A 19853-nucleotide genomic window follows, 5' to 3' on the forward strand; every position below is an offset into this window, starting at 1 on the left:
GAGGCCAGTTCCTAGTCCGGTTGGAAGCAGTGGTGCAGGAATAAGCTGGCCACGTTCACAGTGTTTGGTAGGGGAAGGAGGAGCTGGGGAAGGCAAGTCATCTTTCCCCTTGGCCACAGCAGCAGCACCCCAGAGGGGCTGCCTGAGCCCGGCGGAGTCTTGCCAGCGCTGATACGCAGGCTCTGAGAGCGAGGAGTGTGCTGCCGGCTGACAAAAACCCTGGTGGGGACTGGAGACAGATTTTGTCAGCTTAGCTTGTGTCATTCAGGGAGATGACGTTATTAAAATTTAAGTTGCACGCGATTTCTCAACCAGTCTGCTTCCTGATGACGGTGGGTGGCAGGCTGGAGCGCAGACGGGACCTCAGGTGCGTGCTCAGGACCTGGCGTGCTCCCAGCTCCTTGGTTATCATCATCTGCACTTCCTTAACCGAGGAATTTGCCACCAGCCAGCGCCTGTGGGTTGATGTTGATAACGGGGTGTTACAAGCACAAGCTCTGTTTGTGCTGCAGAGGCCAGGGCAGAGGTGCAAATCTCACCCTTGGGCTGATTTGAGCAAGTCAGCGTAGAGTTTTGCAGCTGGGTCCTGAAATGTGGATTTAAGCGGAATTAAGAGGTTGCTAAAATGTGCTTATGCTTTTAAAAGACAAATTATTATTATTTATGTATAAAATAGTAGAAAGCAGCTTTCAGCCAGGGGCTGGAGCCTGGCACCCCAGGATCAGGATGCCAGGAGGAGCTGGTGAGAAGGAGACACGGGTCTGCGGTAGGCGAGGGAGCTGGGAGGAGAGGCTGAGTCACCAGTGGCTGCGCGCGGGGCTGCGGGCACGGCGCTTCCCGGCGCTCGGGCAGGGAGGATGTGGGAGCACAGGGAGGATGTGGGAGCACACGGCAGGCAGATGACTCAGGCTGGGGACTGGCTGTGTCAGAGGAGATAGAGCTGGGCTTGACAAGCATCCAAAAAAGACAATGGCGTCTTTGAAAAGCATAACTGAAGGCGGCTGAATTGCAGTCACAAGTTAAATTGTTCAACGCAGAAAGAGGTGAGGAAAAGACGAGTCATTAAGAAATGAGCATCAGCTTTGTAGAGACAGTGACAAAGCAGGGGGAGAGTAGACCCATTAGGAAAATGGACACTAGAAATTCGGAAAACAGGATTTTAGCAAAGAAGTGGAGTTAGTTTCAAAAAGCCAAAGGTTGTATTTGGTTTTCTCCAAATCTGATCTGTTCTGACGCAGAGCAGAAGAGAAATTCACCTCTCTTTACTTGTGGTTTGCCAAAAGACAGCAAAAAGTAAATGTGCATTGAGGGACAGCTCTCAAAAACCATGCCAAAATGGGAATGGCACAGCAGCGTGCTTCAAAAAGCAGATAAGAGGTTAAAAGAGAAAAAGAAAATTGAGGACTTTTAAACTTTGCCACGTCGAAACTGAACTCTGTGGAATGCTTGGCTTACGTTGCAAGGGTAGGTGGGGCTCTCCGTGGCGTTCGCCAGTCGCTCGCTTCCCGGATGCTTGGTCTATGAGACAGGGATTTCATGCAGGGCTGTGAAACAGGTGGATGAACACACGTTCGTAGTAAGATACGGTGCAAAAGGTGTTACTGTGTCACATGTAAATCTGACACCAAACCATGGTGAAATTCAGCAAAGCTCTTGGTCTAACGTGGCATCCAGTATTTCAGTGTATTTTAATGGAAAGGCTGATGCAAGCGAGAAGGAAATTTCTGTTGGTGGAAGGGAAGCTGGAAAATGGAAAGAAAGGATGCAGAAAGCAAGCAGAGGGGTGGGCCACGGCTCTCCAGAGCCTCGACTTTTTCATGTTGCAGCTCACACCATTTCACAAAATTCTCGTTTGAACTGCTCTCGGTTGTAAGCTTTGCTAGCTGTAGCTGGGAGGGTGGTGGGTGTACCAGGAGATGCAAACTGAGGTACCCGTGGTGATGGACAGACATTACCTAGAGCTAAAGCTGAATACTGCAGCAAAAAGCAGTATGAAATGGAAGATTTCCAGTAAGTGTGTAGAGCAAGCATCTTAGAGACTACTTCTATCATTTCAATACTCCTTTAGAAATCTCACGTTGATTTCTTCAGTTTCCTCCCTGCCAATTTGTGTTTTCTGGGGCAAGTGTATAAGGTGAAGTCATCTGTCGGTTGAGGGGTGTTATTTCTGTGGTAATTTGTTTTTACAGGTGATTAGTTTTTACAAAAATGGGGTTGTGTACAACCTGCCTAGTTTTTTTTTTTTAGCCATCTTGGTCTGTAGGAGTTAGTGACACCCACGTCTAAAATAGTACATCAAGTTGTTAGAATATCTCTAGATATATTTAGCCAGAAAGACTTCACTGGTGGAGACTGAAGGATGAGGAGGAAGGAAAGCAGCAGGGCACGGCTCTGACCCAGTCAGGTCCTCAGTGACTCAGGAAAGCAAGGACACTCTTGTGATGAGAATATTGTCTTTTTGTAAGAATTTCCTTCCTTATAGGAAGTTTCTCTAATGAAAGCAGAGATCGTAATGCATTTGTGTGGCTGCGACAGTTTCTGCAATCACAGAAACTAAGCCTGAACGCCCCCAAATATTGCAGGATTCCTGCTGAAATGGGAAGCATGGGCGCTCACGAAAGTACATTCAGCCACGGCACTTTCAGTTAAAAGCCTTGTAAAGCAGCTGAGCCTTGGCACTGCGGCAGGCCCTGAAAGTGCTGTCCAGAAAGCATGCAGTCACGCTGCTGCCTGATTCTTGAGCATCAGGCAGGAGCGATGCTCACCTTGCACCGTAGGCAGAGGTAGCCGCAGCTGAGCTGCCCTCTCTCTCTCTCTCTCTCTGGGGTAGGTTTTGCCTCCAGCACCAGGCAGTGCGAGGTTTTGTGGGTTAAATTCACCCTGTGATTTTGTAATCCGTGGGGTATCGCACACACTGCAGGTCTGCCTGGCCACTGCCACCACTGAGATGGCATCTGCCAGGTATTGGAGGTTGATGCTGAGGGGTAGGTGGGTCGCAGCCTTGCGCCTCCCAAGCTCAGGGACTCCAGAACAGATGTTGTAGTAGAGCTCTCCAGCCTTTCTGCAGAGTTACCTTCTTCATGCTGAAAGCACAGCGGCATTAATCCTGCAGCTGAGGCGGTGCAGAGGGAATGGTGCCGGGGAGCTGGCTGCTCTTCTGCAGCCCCGTCGCACCAAAGCATCCTTCCAGCGCTGCAGTGAAAGAGCAGTCGAGCCGTGTCTGAGCTCAGACTGCGTGCATGCGTTTCAGTTGCATCCTTGAGGAGACGGTCCAGACTGAAGCCTACAACCTGATTTTCTTTCTTTTCAATTAAAGGCAAGTAGTGAATCTGAAAATGAGAGCCCAAAAAGAAGAGGCCAGAAGCAAATGAAAAAAACGTAAGTTTCTAGGGAAAGGGTTTTGAATGGTGGTACTTTGTCTGTTTTTTATTTTTCAGAACGGTAGTATTGAATGGTTTGTTAGGCGTTGTCAACATGGAGGGCTTGTAAAATAAATTATTTAATATTTCCAGTAATAATACTTTGGATGACTAAAATTAAAGTATGAATATGGATCTACAGATGGATGCAATTTCCCAACTTTTGTTTATGTTTTCCCACTTTGCCTGTGGCAGAATCTGAACAACTCAGGTTCACTTTCTGTTGTCAGTCTTTCACTTCTTCATCAGGTTACTTATTCTCCTTCAGGGATACTTAAAACAGTTTAGTCCTTGCTCCTCTCCCCTTTTTGATTAATAGAGAATAAAATGCCAAATTGTCCTCCTTTATCTTTTATAACCCTCTGCTACAACAAAAGAGCTTCCATAACGGATATTTTTGGATGTCTGATCACCATAACTGAGTTCACTTACAGTCATATTTTACTGCCTTTTTCCATCTAGTAAGTACCTTCTAGTTTTTCCAAACGCTAAAGTGAACTGAAGGGAACTACAAGCTTCCTGCTAGAGAAAACTTAAACACAGCCACATGGTCCAGCTCTCTTTCTCCTGTTTCATGTCTTAGTTTTTCATTCAGTTGTACGCACCAGTGCAGAACAGGAGGGAAGGTAATAAAGTGCAGGGAGGACTGTGGTAGCATGGACCTCTCCTGAGCAAGGGGAAGAACCTCTGTGGACTCCCCATGTACCCCTTGGAGGGAGGGGAGGCTCCTTCAATGGGCATTTCAGAGCTGCAGCTTTGCTCTGAATTGCCCACAGAGACCCTGCTTCCTTCCACTAACAGTACAGTGTGATTTGGCTTCGCACTTGGAAACTTTAATTGCCTGAATTTAGATGGCAGGAGACTTCTTGCTCCGTTTTCTGGGCTACAAGATCATGTAACTGTGCATGTTGTGGCTCATACTCCATAAGTGAAGGTGAGCACTTCTCTTAAGATTTTTCCAGCTCATTTCACAAATGCAGAAGTGAAATGCTTCAATATAAATTGAAGGACTTGCCCACCCAGTTGTGAGAGGTACAGCTCTGCCACAAGCACTGCTGTAGTATGTGTTAAGAGCCACTCTCACTTAAGATATACTGCCCCTGCGTGAACTAAAACCTGGGTGACTGAGGCCTCTTCCTAAAAGCAGAGAATCACACCATAAAATCCCCCATGCGTTGCACTGAACAACTAAAAGTGCAGTTTTGAACTTTTTCTCATAATTATGCCCTGCTAGTATTAACCTAGATGACTTGGATGTCCGCTTAGCCAAGTACTTGTGTGGAAATACGATTGCCCTTCATGACCTCCATTTCTGACCATAGAAATAAATGGAAAAGAGAGGTCTCTGGTGAAGAAGAGGATGAAGATGGAGGGGAGCAAGGCACCAGTGGAGAGAGTGAGCCTGAACCGAAGAAAGTTAAAGCAAGAAGACCTGTCCAAAGGAGGTAAGGAGTGCTTGGTTCAGTCTGTCTCTTTTTCTGCATATGTCCTCTCTGGGTGGAGAGGTAATCTCTCTTTGTCACTAAAGAATGCTTTTTTTCCTGCAATATTACCCTTGCTTACGACCTAGTAAACCTAGGACCTAGTTACTCTCTCATCTACCCATTTCATGCTCTGGTGAGTGATGCAGTGGTTTCCATGGTAGTTAGAGCAGACTAAATCCCTAGGAGTCTAATATTTGAGATTCATGCTTTCTTAAAGACTTACTAAAATGGATGTTTACGTAAAACACGCAGTATTATAGCTTTTTATTAATTCTTATTTTAGAACAGTGGCCAAAACCAGTGTTAAAAAGCCTCACAAACCCCAGCGTGGGAAGAAGAGAAAGAAACAGGACTCGTCTGAAGATGATGATGACGACGAAGATGATGAGACACCCAAGAGACAAACTCGACGAAGAGCAGCCAAAAATGTCAGGTATCGAGAAGTGTGGGGTTGCTTGATGATGAGAGCTGGCTGGCTGGGGAAGAGGGGGCACCAGAAGACCCTGACTCCCTGTGCGATCCTGCAGAGAGACCCTGCTCTCCCTGCAGATATCCATTGGCTGAGATGTGGTTCTTTTGACAGGTTCATGCCGCGAACACCTGGCTTCTCTTTACCTTGTCTTGCCATTTGTAAAGGAGGGAATATTTACCAGTCCCTCTTAGAGAAATGTGAGGAGGTTTGCATAATGTTTCTGAAGCACTCTCAGATGAGATTAAGAATTGAAAATAGATTAAAATGAGTAAAATGAGCTGTGCTAGATTGGACAGTGCTAATAGATTAAAAAGAGTAAAATGAGCAGTGCTAGCTGAGAGTGGCTGATAAGGAATGCCTTGGGACAGAGCGTTGAGACATAGTGGAGGTAAAGCATTATCCATTTCCCAATATACTTTCTGACCTTTGGGCAGTCCTAATAAGGGACTTGCACAGAGCCACCCGAAGAATTTTTTTTGGTGGTTAAATGTTCATCAAAGATGAGAAGTGTTGTTCCTACGGCAGTGTAGGCACCCATGCAACCTTTCGATGCTCTGCAACCTCCATTGTTAAACATAAAATAATCTTTCACTGGATAGAGGAGACTTTCTCTGTTGATGGTCTTGCTTCTGCTGCAGGGATTGTTCCACCTCCTCATGAAGCATCTGGTGTTGGCCATGGTCAAAAAAAGTATATGGACAAGATAGAGGATTGATCTGATAAAGTGTAGCTATCTGAGTGTCTCAGGGAGAAATACTGAATGACTAACTAAAGAAATGCATGTGCTGAACATGCACTGAACCCCAGGATAAATGCTGGAGAAGGCTGGCCTCCAGTCCATGCCATTCTGTGTGTTTCTGGACTGGGAAGAGTCAAGGGCTTTTTATCAGTTTGGTTTTGATCTTATTCAGTTACAAAGAAGATGATGATTTTGAGACGGATTCTGATGACCTGATAGAGATGACTGGGGAAGGAGCTGATGAACAGCAAGACAACAGTGAAACTATTGAAAAAGTCTTGGACATCAGGCTTGGAAAAAAAGGAGGTGCGTAGTTCTGGAAAAAGCCTTTATTTCTGATGGCAATCCTGTGCGCTCACAGTTTCTCTTGACCTGGTGCAATGCTTTTGCAGCTTCAAAGTGGGATCAAGGGTTGTTTCAGTGCTCTTTTCCCCTTCTTCTATGCCTCTTATTTATGTCTTCTAGCAGCTTTTGTAAAATCTAGTATTGAAAAGTCTAAAATGTTAAGTTTATATGCTTGGCAGCTTTCATTTAGCATGCACGCATTTTAAAGATGCATTCATTGTTCTGCAATTCTTGCTTTTCTCTTCTTTGAAATATAAAACAGATCTTCCAATAGAGTCAGTTTTCATAGCTCCATTGACAAAGCCATAATGAAAATAAAGTCGATGTTTTATTCTCATAGCCTTACAAAAGTGTTTTTGTAAGACTGAATGGTCGTGAACATTTTCAGGAGACCTTTGAATTATACTGAAAGAAAAAACATTTATGATAGAGAGACTGAAAAAGATTCTGTTGTATGGAAAACTTTTGCGTGCCTGTCTTACTGGGTTGCAGAATCTGTAGGATATTCTTTGTGCTACCACAAAAGATGTATTAGAAAAATAACTTTCTGCTCTAATGCAGTTCACGTCCAGTGCTTGATAACAAAGGTACCGACTGCAGCCTGATTTCTTTTGCAGCCACTGGTGCTTCCACTACAGTGTATGCAACTGAAGCCAATGGCAACCCAAGCGCTGACTTTGATCCTGAAAAAGATGAGGGAGAAGTTCAGTACCTGATCAAATGGAAAGGCTGGTCATACATCCATAGCACATGGGAGAGTGAAGAGTCCCTGCAGCAGCAGAAAGTGAAGGGCCTGAAAAAGCTAGAAAACTTCAAGAAAAAAGAGGAGGAGATCAAGCAATGGTATGCTTTACTTCAACCAGTGATTTGGCCTTGGGCGAATCTTTTTTAGGCAGAGGTTTGCAGAGTCAGGACTGAAAACATTTGATTTCTTCTTGCAAAGTGTGTTTCATCCAAAGCAACTGGTTTTGGTGCACAACACTCACATCTCTCTTTCCCTACTGATGAACATCCCCCTCCTTGTAGAAACGATGTCTGTGTGCATGGTGTTGAAAGAGAGAAGAGGTGGCATGAACTCCACAACATTGCCAGTTCCCAGCTTAAGAACTGGAGTAGCTGACAACAAATAAATGGTGCAGATTCACCTGGCCCAGGAGGTGACATGAGGGCTTGCAGCCTTATTAACTGTTATTAATTGTGGGCTTGTCTGTATGCAAGTTTTTCCATCAGTTTATGTCCGACCTCTCCAGGAACTATAAGGGGAGCTACGGTGTGTTTCCAAAGTGATAAAGCTGGAGTAGCAGCTTCCATCTCTGTTTTATTCTGGTTTTGAGACTGATTCTTGCAGCAGAATAAGGCGTCATTTAACAGGGGGACGGTATGAACATCTATGACATTTGCTTCTCAGTAATGATTTATAATTATAGGAAGCTTTAAGAAACATGTCATATAAGCTGTATTCTGCCCCAGTGACTTGTCTGAATGACAGAACCATATAAGAAAGTACAATTTCTATATGTGGCTCCCATGAGCATTATGACAAAAGCATTATAGTGTTTTTTTATTTTGTTTTTTTTTTTTGCATATAGGCTGGGCAAGGTATCACCTGAAGATGTGGAATATTTCAACTGCCAACAAGAGCTAGCTTCAGAGCTGAACAAACAGTATCAAATAGTGGAGAGAGTAATTGGTAAGTGAACCTAACACTTTTGTAAAAGGGTGAAGTAAGACGTGGGAACTTTCATCTCTAGCGACAGCAGAATGAGCATATGGTGCTCTCTTCTTCCCTGTCCTCCAGTATCTCTGAGAACAGAACTGGTGTTAAGTGTATTTGTGTGTGAAATTCAGGGTTTTGAACAGTACAAATCCAGGTTTACAGATTTGTATGTACAAGCGATACGAGTCAATCACTCTCCTTGCCTGGCGTACGGGATGATACGCTAGTTTCCAAGGGGATGTTGAAGTTGCTGCTGCTGGTGGAGTTCTTTGACTTGCACCCTTTGGATGCAAGGTGTTTGCATCCAAAGCAGCAGTACAGGACTGACTTTTGTAAGGACCGCTTTGTGACGTTGTGGTTGAGGATGTGGTTAGGCTTCAAGACAGCTCAGGGGCTAGATTTTCGTGATTACTTATTAAAAATAAAAACAGGACTTACCACAGTCATGTCAGTCAGAGGTGCCGGCATCCAGTTGCTTTGGGAATTGGCTTGGAGAGCTGTTTAGCCTATTTCCAATACAATTCCTATAAAAACGCATGGGGCGTGTGGCAGTGACAGCCTGCCTGCCCTGCTCCCTCTGCTGGCTGCCAGCACTCCAAACCCTTCCTTCCCTTCTGTCTCCAAACACAGCTGTGAAGACCAGCAAGTCCGCAACAGGACATTCAGATTTCCCAGGTAAAGGCGCATTTTTTGGTCCCTCTAAACTTTTCCTACTAGCCGAGACCTGTCTTGTGGTTGTACGGCTGGTTCAGACTGCCCCTGTGAACCACGCTTGTGGTTCAGCCACAGAACCACAGTTGCTGAGGTTTGGGCGTTTTTGCATATTTTGCAGCAAACAGTCGTAAAACATCCTCGAATGACCCCGAATACCTGTGTAAGTGGATGGGGCTGCCCTATGCCGAGTGCAGCTGGGAAGACGAGGCTCTGATAAGCAAGAAATTTCAGCACTGCATTGACAGCTTCAACAATCGTAACAACTCCAAAACGATTCCTACCCGGGACTGCAAGGTTTGCTTGCTTCTCTCCTGTTGCTGGGTTTCTCTAGGCTGGGTGACGACGCAAGCAGTGGGAATGTGAAGTTTTGTCAGGATAAATGTCAGAGAACATTTTCCCATCCTCCCACCAGCGTTTGAATGGTTGCTTGCTGTTCTTGTATTGTACTTTAGGCAGAGATGTGAACCCCCTTTTGGTTTCATTTACTCTGTGCACAGCGAGAACGTTATGTCCCCCTGGGGAGTGGGAGGCTTAATTAATCCTTGCAAAGTGCTTCCTCCTCAGAAGGAGCTGCTGCAGAAATGCAAAGTTTTAATATCAGTTGGATAAAAAAGCAGCACACCTGGGAAAAGAGAAAACCTGCAAGATGCTGATATAGTGGAGGAGAGGGACAGAGACAATGGGAGAAAAAACAAGAGGACAAAAAAGAAAGTGGAGCTTGTTCCATCTAGTGTGTATTATGTACAGCTTACCACACTCTTGGAGGGACTCACAGCCCTGGTCATCAGAACCAGAGGGCAACAGGCAAAACATAACACTGTGGAGTGGTTTTCTGAACTGCAGGCATAAGCACAGACTAGGAAAACGTGGATGGGCTTTAACCAGTTAAGAGATGTATATTCATTGCTGAGTTTTCAACCTTACTTTGTCTTTTTCTTCAGTGGGCTTACAGCATCTTCTTTTCCAGGTATTGAAGCAGAGACCAAGGTTCGTTGCCTTGAAGAAACAGCCTTCTTACATTGGTGGTGAGAACCTGGAGCTGCGAGATTACCAGCTGGAGGGCCTCAACTGGCTCGCTCACTCATGGTGCAAGTACGTACAGATGCTATGCGATGTTCGTTTTGTCTCCTTATTTTTGTCCCAGTAGGATCTGGCCCTCTTGTTTTCAAGTGAGGTCTTTACCCGCCCTGATTCTGCAGCTTGAAGGATTTCAAATGTTATCATGTCCAGCTGCATTGCAGATGCCACAAGCAGGAACTATCTAGAGCATGAACTTAAGAAACCTTGTGCGAAAACAAAAAGCGTTTTCCCTGTTTGGGCCTGTTCACATGCTGGACTTGGCTGCTGTGTGAGCCTAGTGCACATCAGCCCTAATTTTCCATTGTCCTAACTGAAAAAAAGGTTTCTGGATCGGCATGCTTGCACACTTGTTGAAGTCTTTGAGAAATGTACTTCTAAAATTAGGCCACTGACTCCCCTCTCCCTTTGCCTTTGTCCTTGCTTGCCAGTTTGGAGTGATCATAGTCTGTTCCTTTTTCCAAGTTATTGTGCCACGTACAGTCTGGATGTCCCTGGGATCCACTTGGAAGTGCTGAGATAAATGTTTTTGCACTGCCCCCTTTCTGTCCCTGTCATGGATTGCTATTCATGCTGGTGCACAGTAAATTAGTAGTGGCAGAAACACACACTCAGACAGGATTTATGTTTGTTCTCTTCCTTTTCAGGAACAACAGTGTGATCCTGGCTGATGAAATGGGCCTGGGCAAGACAATTCAGACAATATCATTCCTGTCGTACCTCTTCCACCAACACCAGCTGTATGGCCCTTTCCTGGTGGTGGTGCCCTTGTCCACTCTCACCTCATGGCAGAGAGAGTTTGAAGTGTGGGCACCCGAGATAAATGTGGTGGTTTACATCGGAGACCTCATGAGCAGGAATATGGTGCGTAATCAGAAAGCAAAGGGTGCAGGGTCGGGTAGAAACGCTGGGTGCAAAGCAGCAGCGCCTGTGTAACGTGTGTGACACATATTCTGCTGGAGAGCCTGATGGATAGAGCTGGTGTGGATGAGCAGTTGGGTATAATTTACTGCTGCAGGGACTTTTCTACCTTATTTCCCCTCTTAGAGTGAGCACAGGAATACTGGCTTCCCTCAGAGGGTCTGGAAACCGCTACTGCGCTGGGCTGAAACATGCTGCAGTAAGGAGTACAGCGGTGTAAAAGTGCTTGCCTCCTATGTTCTGAATTATTCAGGCAACAAAGCACACAAATGTTTTCAGTCTAGTGGTGTCACTACTGAGATGATGCATTCATTTGGCAGATGAGGGGTAATGTCACAACAGCAAGTTGTTTTGACCTTATTTTGTTACCTGTGCAAGGGCAGTTGAACTGTGTGTGCACTAAAACAAGCTGCTCCTTGGGCACCCTGAGCTCATCAAATGGCACCTTGAACAACAAGGGTTTTGGACTTGGTTGAAATCTCTGGCTATAGCTACGCTAAAATAACAATTGTTAACTCTTTCTGTTTGATAACATTGGTTGAAGTTAACATTTATCTCCTCTCACAGATACGTGAATATGAGTGGATCCACTCTCAGTCTAAAAGGTTGAAATTCAATGCACTTATTACAACGTACGAGATCCTCCTCAAGGATAAGGTGGGTAATGGTCCAACAATTTTTTTTATTTAGACTTTCTCTCACTTGCAAGGGGGGAAGCCAGCCCCCAGCTACTGGGTTTCGCCTCTTTCCTCTGCGGTGATGGAGAACGTGTAGCTACTATTTGCTTTTGCTTGCCAGTAATGCAGAGGGAATGTGGGACACCCATTGGAGTGTCTTCACTCTTGCACTGTGGCAGTTGTGTTATTCTTTATGCTTACAAGACACCAGGCAGGGCAGTACCTGGATTTTTACCTGGTTTAATTTAGGCTAGTTAAGAGGACAAAACATTGCACTGAACTGCTGGCCACAGTGTTAAAAAAATCTGGATTTTTTACACTTAGGAGAAATCTGTCTGCTTAGGAAATGCTCATCAGCCCTGTCAGTGCATCACTGAGTCCTAGCAGAAAACAAGAAGCTTAATACTAATGAAAAAAAAAAATCAAAACTCTCAGATTACCTTAACTTTATAACCTTGTTTGTCTGCCCTCCTGCTGCTGCTCCAGTGGGGCTAGTGCTACAGCAGGGCCACAGGGCCATGGAGCAAGGGAGGAGTAGGGAGCTGGGGGAGGACAGTGCTTTCTGGGTAAAGCAAAGGTGGATTAAAATCTGTATACTTGCTGAAAGACTATTCAGATATGGCAGGAGTGCTATACAGCATGGCTAATTTTCACCTTTCTGAGGAGGCAAAACTAGTCTAGGGCTGGGACAGGACACCCTGGAGAGCACATGCTGCAGTGCTTTCTGGCCACGGAGAGAGGGGCGTGTGCAAGGTGGTGGGGCTTGTCTGACCCAGCATCTCCTTGGGGCCTGTTTTTTTTTTTTTCTTCTTTTCCTCCAGGCTGTTTTGGGAAGTATTAACTGGGCCTTTCTAGGCGTGGATGAAGCCCATCGGTTGAAAAATGATGACTCTTTGCTGTACAAAACATTGATTGATTTCAAGTCCAACCACAGGCTGCTGATCACCGGCACCCCCCTTCAAAATTCACTCAAAGAGCTCTGGTCCCTGCTGCATTTCATCATGCCGGAGAAGTAAGTCTTCTTTTGGTCCTTCAGAAAATAGCTCTGTGTCCATTTTTGTCTGTTAAATAGACTCGAGCGAGTGCAGAATGGCAGAAATCCATGAATTAAATCTCTGAATTAAACTCAGTGGAGTTAGAGCAATGAAAGGCAAACAAACATTGGTGGGGAAAATCAGAGGTTAAATGACTAACGCAAGGAGTATTTCTGGCAGCAAATTGAATGGGGAAACCTAATACATGTCTTTCAAATCTGTCTGCTGTCTTAGAGCCATCTCTAAAAAGCAAAACTTGTTTTAAGCAATCATCTCAACCATTTCTGAGGTTTCCAGTACATTGTGGTTCAGCCAGCCTCGCCAACCATTTTATGGCAGTCTCTAGGAGTGTTGCTCCAGCACGGTGCTGTCTAGCCGATTGTTCGCATGTCTGCATTATAACAAATGTTTTGTTTTCTTTAAAACAAAATGGGCCAAGACAAGCCAGCCCCAAGACTCATAAAAATTATATTTGTCTGCAAAAAGAGCTGTCCCCCAAATTCTTTTTGCTGGATCACAGAAAGAGTGAAGGAAAGATTTGAGGTCTCCCAAGTGGAGGAGAAGAGCAGATCTCCACATTTCAAAGGAGCTGTTGGAGGAAGCAGCAATCCAAAAAAGGCTTCAGAGCAGTGTAAAACATAGTCCAGTTGTCAAAGCCCTGCCTAGGGGAGGGCACTGTGGAAAGTTCAGAAACTGCTGCCAGGTAAATGCCAGCAGGAGACAGCAGAGCAGAACACTGGAAAACCTGGGATTTTGCATCCTGGGAGTCAGTGTGGAGCTCAAAGTTAAGATGTTAAGAAGGCACCGAAGCCCAGAGAGCTTCCAGCTTTACCACCAGTCTGTTTAGTTAACTAGAGTAGAGTGAACCTTTCATCCTCCACTGTATCTCCATCAAAATGGTGATTTTCTGTCTTGTTGTGCAGCAGGAGCATACCCAGTAGATGATGTTTGGTGCGATAAGACAAGCGGTATTCTGACCCCTCTCTGCTTCTTGTTTCTGTTGCTAGATTTGAGTTCTGGGAGGATTTTGAAGAGGATCACGGAAAAGGTAGAGAGAATGGCTACCAGAGCCTTCACAAAGTCCTGGAGCCGTTTCTCCTACGCAGAGTGAAGAAGGATGTGGAGAAATCTTTGCCAGCCAAAGTGGAGCAGATCCTCCGCGTGGAAATGTCTGCTTTGCAGAAACAGTATTACAAGTGAGTAATTTATTAAGTTACTGGGAGAGCCAGTAGAAATGGGCACATCTTTCTATGGGCCTTGGGAATATGTTTCAGTATACCTTGTCCTTCAGAATGCAGTGTGACAGCCATCACCTCCGGCAGCAGGGTCTTCATGGTGGGAATCTGAGGTAGCGTGTTGTGGTATCTTTTCCTCTGTAGTAGTCTGGAGATGCTTTATTAGTGTGATACAGCTCAGCTGGCCAGTTTTGCAGGACAGGGACAATGGGTTTTTTTGGGGGGAGTAAAACACTCCACAAAATTGTGGTGCTCTTCAATGTTAAACTGTAATAATACCAAGAGGAAAGTAAGATCACGGTTTCTAGTGAGGAAACAGCATCCTGTAGAAGTGAAGAAAGATGGAGGGAGGGGAGTAGGCTGATGCCTGAACAAGATGTCCCTGAAGGTTTTGGTCCTCCCAGGCTCCAGCATGCCCAGTCTGCACTGTGAAATGATCTGGACTTTTTGTTTTTCTGCCTGCAGGTGGATTTTGACAAGAAACTACAAAGCTCTTTCAAAGGGAACAAGGGGGAGCACATCTGGTTTCCTGAACATTGTGATGGAGCTGAAAAAGTGCTGCAACCACTGCTACCTTATCAAACCTCCTGAGGAAAATGAGAGAGAGAATGGCCTTGAGACATTGCAGGTGGGCAGCATCTTTGGTTACCATTGGTTTTCCTTAACTTTCCCCTTTCTTTTGTCCTCCCACCAAGATAAAATCTGGTGAAGCATTAGCTTTTGCTGTTTCTCCATTAGAAATAGTCCTCACAGCTGAGCCACTGAATCTCCTGCCCTCCCCTTCCACTGGAGGCAAAGTTTTGTGGCCATCTAGAATGGGAGGTGCATGCAATATAAGATCTATCTTGGATGATTCATTTTGTGTGTGGCCTCTGCTGTGTAAATCCAGATGATTTGATTAGCGATGTATGGGAGAAGCATGACCCCAAAAGAACCAGCTCTCTGCATGTCTCTGTGTAGTGTATGTAAGGGTAAGGTTGGAAAGCAGCAGCTGGAATGACGGTTACTTCTTCAGTCTCTGATCAGGAGCAGTGGAAAGCTAATTCTCTTGGACAAGCTGCTGACCAGGCTGCGGGAGAGAGGCAACAGAGTGCTGATCTTCTCCCAGATGGTGAGGATGCTGGACATCTTGGCAGAGTACCTGACTATCAAACACTACCCTTTTCAGGTGAGAAACATCAGCATGGAGAACAGTGGGGTTCACTTGAAAAGTCAAGAAAATGCAGCAGGAGCCTGGGCAATGGGAGTCACTGAGTTTCCCAGAGGTTGGTGGCTGGGATTACAGGTTGCACTTACTGAAATACACTGGAGGGAACTGGGAAGTCCCTTCATTTCAGTGCGGCCCCATCTCTGCAGAACAGCTCCTCTGACAGGCGCCTGCTTTGGCCTTCGTCCTGTGATAAACCCCGAGGAGAGGATAACAAACGGAGAGACCCTGGCTGGGAGCCTGTAACGGGAGCTGCAGTGTCACCCGCTGCGTGACTAGTGCCTGAGCATATCCCCCTCCTGCCCTCACGACACAGCGGGCTAAGGCAGTGTAGTTATTTTTAACCGGCTGTTATTTTTAATGATTAAATGCTGCAGGCAGGGAAGGGGGCTGTAGGGCTCCCAGAGCTTGGGTGCAGCAGTTCCTCAGGGCTCCTTTACCTTCTTTCTTTTATCATTATTGTTGATTTTTCCAGCGCTTGGACGGCTCGATCAAAGGGGAGATCCGAAAGCAGGCGCTGGACCACTTCAACGCTGACGGCTCTGAGGTACTGCAGCTGGGGCTGTCCTGCCTCCGGAGGGTCCGGGTGGGCTGCCCGAGCAGTGGGCATTTATGGCTGAGCCACAGGTTGACTGCCAAGAGGGGATTAGTTCAGTTCATTTCTTTTTACAGGACCCTAGATACTTTTAAAGACACAGATATAGTAAGTTTTGCAACTAGCCATATTGCTTATTTTAAATCTCCCATATCCAAAGAACAGGGCTGCATGTCACATGTCCAGAAAATCCCAAAGAGGCTGGGAAGAGCCAGAATTTAGCAATTCTCTCCCCATGGTCTGTGGAATGAGATGGTTGCTAAATGATTCCTCCAGTCTGAAACTGTTTTTGGATCTGAAATGGCAGAGGCAAAAGGGGGATTTTAAGTGTTGGCAGGCAGTGGAGTCTGGTGTTGGAGGTGAAAGTCTCCAGCGTAATAGGAGAGGGCATCTCAAGCCTCTCGTCTGGGCTTGCTGACTCACAGTGACTGGTGCAAGGCACTTGTTTTGTGCCACAGTCAGCCCAGCCATGAGAAATACCTTTCCTCACTCCAGAAGCCTGGACCGGAGGGGGATTCTTGGCTGACACAGGAGATACGGCTAGGTACTTTATGGTTGTGGGAAAGTTAACAAAGAAAAGTGAGAAGGAGACATTGGTGCAGGTGGGAATGGAGCAGGAATGCCCATAGAAGCTGCCCTTTCCCCTCTCCTGGGGGCATCCATGGGGGCATCCTGGCTCTAACCTGGCATCCTGTGCCCTTGGGCAGTGACTCAAACAGTCTGTGTTAGTCGCTGATCTCACCCCCAGCAGGCTTCAGGCAACAAAAAGCACGTGTTTGCCTGCTGCCTTTGTAGGAGTCTGGTGGGCAGTGTGGTCCAATCGTCCAACCTTCAAAAGTGACTCCAAGGTGCCCTTGCCCTGAGCTGTGTGCGTTGCTCTCCCATAATGATGCCTGCTATGCCCGTCCTGGAACAGCACACTTTTCACCCCTGCCAGCACCACCTCACCTGGTGCCTCGGCTTAAAGACCAGTGGTACTTAGCCTGTGTGAGCAGGGTGTGTGGGAAGGAAATCCTTCTTCTGCTTTCTTAAGAAGCATGAATGCAACAGAGCCCTCCCTCCCTTTCCTTGCGTAGTTTTGAAGTCATCATTGCTATTTTATGTCCACAGTTACAGGCTGGCTAACTTTCGGATGCCTTTTTCCCTCCCCACCCCCCAGGACTTCTGTTTCTTGTTGTCAACGCGAGCTGGAGGGCTGGGAATTAATTTAGCCTCTGCTGATACTGTTGTTATCTTTGACTCGGACTGGAACCCCCAAAATGATCTTCAGGCTCAGGCTCGGGCTCACCGGATTGGACAAAAGAAGCAGGTGAGAAGAGTTACCTGTGTTGTTTTCTCCCTGGCTTCAGCGTGTGCATCTAAATGAGCTCCCACCTTACCAGACCTTCTGAAAACATGGTCTTTTTACCCCCAGTCCTGACTCCAGAGAGTACCGCCAACTCAAGGGAAGCTCATTTAAAAGCCAGGGACCAGAAAATCAGCCCAAATTTGCCAGATGCATAGTCTTTCTGTTGACTTCGGATCCTGGCATGGTTCAAAACCAAGAACCCAACCCGTGGCATAGCACTTCTCAGCCTAGTGGACTCCGTTCTTTCTTGCCCTGCAAAACTTGAAAAGTAGAACATCCACCATTACTAGGGTTTTATTAGATATGTGAAAATTTGGATGCTAGTTTGTATTTAGAGTGATTGTTTCAGAAGATTTTTACTCTCTGCTTAGTCACACTGCAGGGTCTGTGTTAACCAGCCTGATGTTAGCTGATGCTCCTGAGATATAAGGAGTATGTGATGGGTTTTATTCTAAAAAGATACATCTGTGCATGAAAGGACCATGTCAGACTAGTCTCCTGTGAAACCACTGAGGGATGCATCACTGTGTCAGCACAGGGTGTTCAGGTCCAGGAAACAGCTCTGCTCTTTTCTTGCCCTTCAGGTGAATATTTACCGCCTGGTCACAAAGGGTACGGTAGAGGAGGAGATCATTGAGAGGGCGAAGAAGAAAATGGTGCTGGATCATTTGGTGATCCAGCGTATGGACACCACTGGCCGGACTGTTCTGGACAACAACTCTGGGCGATCCAAGTAAGTGATTGTGTCAGGAGGCAGAGATGTGGCACGTACAGCATGTGGCATAACCAGCTTCACCTGCTGGTATCTCACAATGTTTGTTTGATAGGATACAGGGCAGAAAGATAATAAATAATGGGAGCATCCACTGATTTTGCTCATGCAACCATTAATTTGGACATGTAGGATAAAAATGATCAGAAATTGGAAACTAGTTTTAATGCGCTACCTGGTTTTCCTTCTGTATTCCTCCCAGAGATCATCCTGGTCTGAGGAAACCTGGTGGTGGAAGAGCTGCAGTTTGGCAGTGACCTCAGACTCTCCCCATTTCCCACCCAGTAGATGGAGGCTGTTCTCTTTGCAGTAGTCGTCTGTGCTAGAGCAGGAAAGAGATGAGAGACTGAATAAAAAGGCTTTTTATAGTGCTGGGTAGAAAACTTACTTCTTGCTTTAATTAGGAAAAACTTTGGTATGGTTTTTTGCTGTAGCTGTGCTGACTTAACAGCTCAAAACACATTTTCTTTCTCGTTTGTTCTTGCAGCTCAAATCCTTTCAACAAAGAGGAGCTGACAGCTATTCTGAAGTTTGGAGCTGAAGATCTCTTCAAGGAGCTTGAAGGGGAAGAGTCAGAGCCTCAGGTAGTTTGAAATTGAAATCACATAGCTATTTGTAGTCCTCTGCATGGGGGATTGTGTGTGTTTGCTCCCTCTTTGTACTTGCCCTGTGCATGAGAGCAGGTTGGCGAGTAGGGCACATGTGAGTCCAGAGAAGCTGCAGGAAGAGAGCTCTGGGGTTGGGGGATCAGGGGTTGAGAAGAGCCTTGTTGTCAGGGGTTAAATACTAATGGTCACCAAGAGAGTCCCTTGGCTCCCGAGGATTCATTAGCTAGTTATAGCACAGCCTGCTGAAAGCTCTTCTCCCTGGCTCCTCTGAGCACCCCTTCAGCACCCCTTTTTCGGTTGTTCTCATAGAGAGGCAGGAGTTGCCACAGTGAAGTCGAATAGGTCGCTCTCTCCTGCCTCAGCACAGCATTGCTTGACAGCTTAGTATTGAGTGCTTTGACCAATTCTCTTAATGGCCCGAGTAGCAGAGCTTCCCCCAGTGGAAACAGTCCACAGTTAATACGTGTCACTGTCTGGAAATTTTCCCTGCTGCTCAGCCTTGATGTTCCTTTTATTCTGTCCTATCGCCCTTATTTATACCCTTTTGTACCACTTGAGATAGTTCATTCCTGCCCTCGGTGATGACACCCTGCAGATATTTGCACTTTATTTAGCTCATATCAGCACAGTGTATGTGTAGCTATTGCACCCCATGAGTCTGTTCTCAAAGCCTCTTCTTTCCTGCTGTGCTCTGGACCCTCCACTTTATCACTTTTTCTTTCTGACTGGTAGGAGATGGACATTGATGAGATTTTGCGTCTGGCTGAAACACGAGAGAATGAAGTGTCGACCAGTGCCACCGACGAGCTCCTCTCCCAGTTCAAGGTACGGACTGCCAGGCTCTGTAGTGGGATGTTGGAATGTGGCTCCCCATACCTTGCCACAGTGGTAAGGTCAGTAACAGACAGGACAAATCAGGCCCAGCGAGAGGTGACCTGTACAAAGCAGCTTGCTGAGGGGTTGTCTGGGTTTGGTAGGTGGGGAGATATGTAGGTATTAATTTCATTTCAAATAAGTGGTTTTGAAGGCTGTGAATAAAATGCAGAATTTACCAAATTTGGAAACAAAACCAGTAACTTACAGATGCTCAGCAATACTTCTTAAACTGCACGTACTTCCTCAAAAGCTGTTAGCCCAAAGATGTGGCAAGGAACGTAGTAACATAAGGATCAATTATAAAGTAGTTACGGAAATGTTGGCAAAATTCCTATGGGGAAGGAGTTGAGGCTTAGCAGACAGCTCTGGGGTATTCCTGCCAGGGGAGAGAATTTCTAAAAGCGTTCCTTTGCTTCTAAAAGGTGGCCAACTTTGCAACCATGGAGGAGGAAGAGACAGAGCTGGACGAGCGGTCCCAGAAGGACTGGGATGATATCATTCCAGAGGAGCAGAGGAAAAAGGTGGAGGAGGAAGAAAGGCAAAAAGAATTGGAGGAAATCTACATGCTGCCTCGAATCCGGAGCTCGACTAAAAAGGTACGGCCCATCTCGAG

The 19853-nt window shown here is 46.1% G+C and overlaps 1 protein-coding gene across 14 annotated transcripts in view; it reads left to right on the forward strand.

The window, feature by feature from the left end:
• The window catches only part of CHD2 (chromodomain helicase DNA binding protein 2), a 70481-nt gene that overhangs the window by 37448 nt on the left and 13180 nt on the right, over positions 1-19853 (forward strand). For 12 of the 14 annotated variants that reach the window (XM_087744368.1, XM_087744369.1, XM_087744372.1 and 9 more), the window contains 21 exons: positions 3317-3378; positions 4742-4864; positions 5187-5336; positions 6287-6420; positions 7077-7302; positions 8049-8149; positions 8807-8851; positions 9009-9184; positions 9858-9982; positions 10615-10831; positions 11456-11545; positions 12387-12577; positions 13607-13795; positions 14300-14462; positions 14850-15002; positions 15517-15588; positions 16796-16945; positions 17569-17717; positions 18244-18340; positions 19097-19189; positions 19663-19836. In XM_087744368.1, the coding sequence (XP_087600494.1) occupies positions 3317-3378; positions 4742-4864; positions 5187-5336; positions 6287-6420; positions 7077-7302; positions 8049-8149; positions 8807-8851; positions 9009-9184; positions 9858-9982; positions 10615-10831; positions 11456-11545; positions 12387-12577; positions 13607-13795; positions 14300-14462; positions 14850-15002; positions 15517-15588; positions 16796-16945; positions 17569-17717; positions 18244-18340; positions 19097-19189; positions 19663-19836 (2880 nt within the window). Of the gene's footprint in view, positions 1-215; positions 368-527; positions 617-3316; positions 3379-4741; positions 4865-5186; positions 5337-6286; positions 6421-7076; positions 7303-8048; positions 8150-8806; positions 8852-9008; positions 9185-9857; positions 9983-10614; positions 10832-11455; positions 11546-12386; positions 12578-13606; positions 13796-14299; positions 14463-14849; positions 15003-15516; positions 15589-16795; positions 16946-17568; positions 17718-18243; positions 18341-19096; positions 19190-19662; positions 19837-19853 lie in introns of those variants that run through there. The other 2 variants (XM_087744378.1, XM_087744377.1) reach the window with 2 other exon arrangements.

Source organism: Nipponia nippon, unplaced genomic scaffold (assembly GCF_047370975.1).
Source record: "Nipponia nippon isolate SJK-2023a ecotype South Korea unplaced genomic scaffold, ASM4737097v1 scaffold_9, whole genome shotgun sequence".
Classification (NCBI taxonomy): domain Eukaryota; kingdom Metazoa; phylum Chordata; class Aves; order Pelecaniformes; family Threskiornithidae; genus Nipponia; species Nipponia nippon.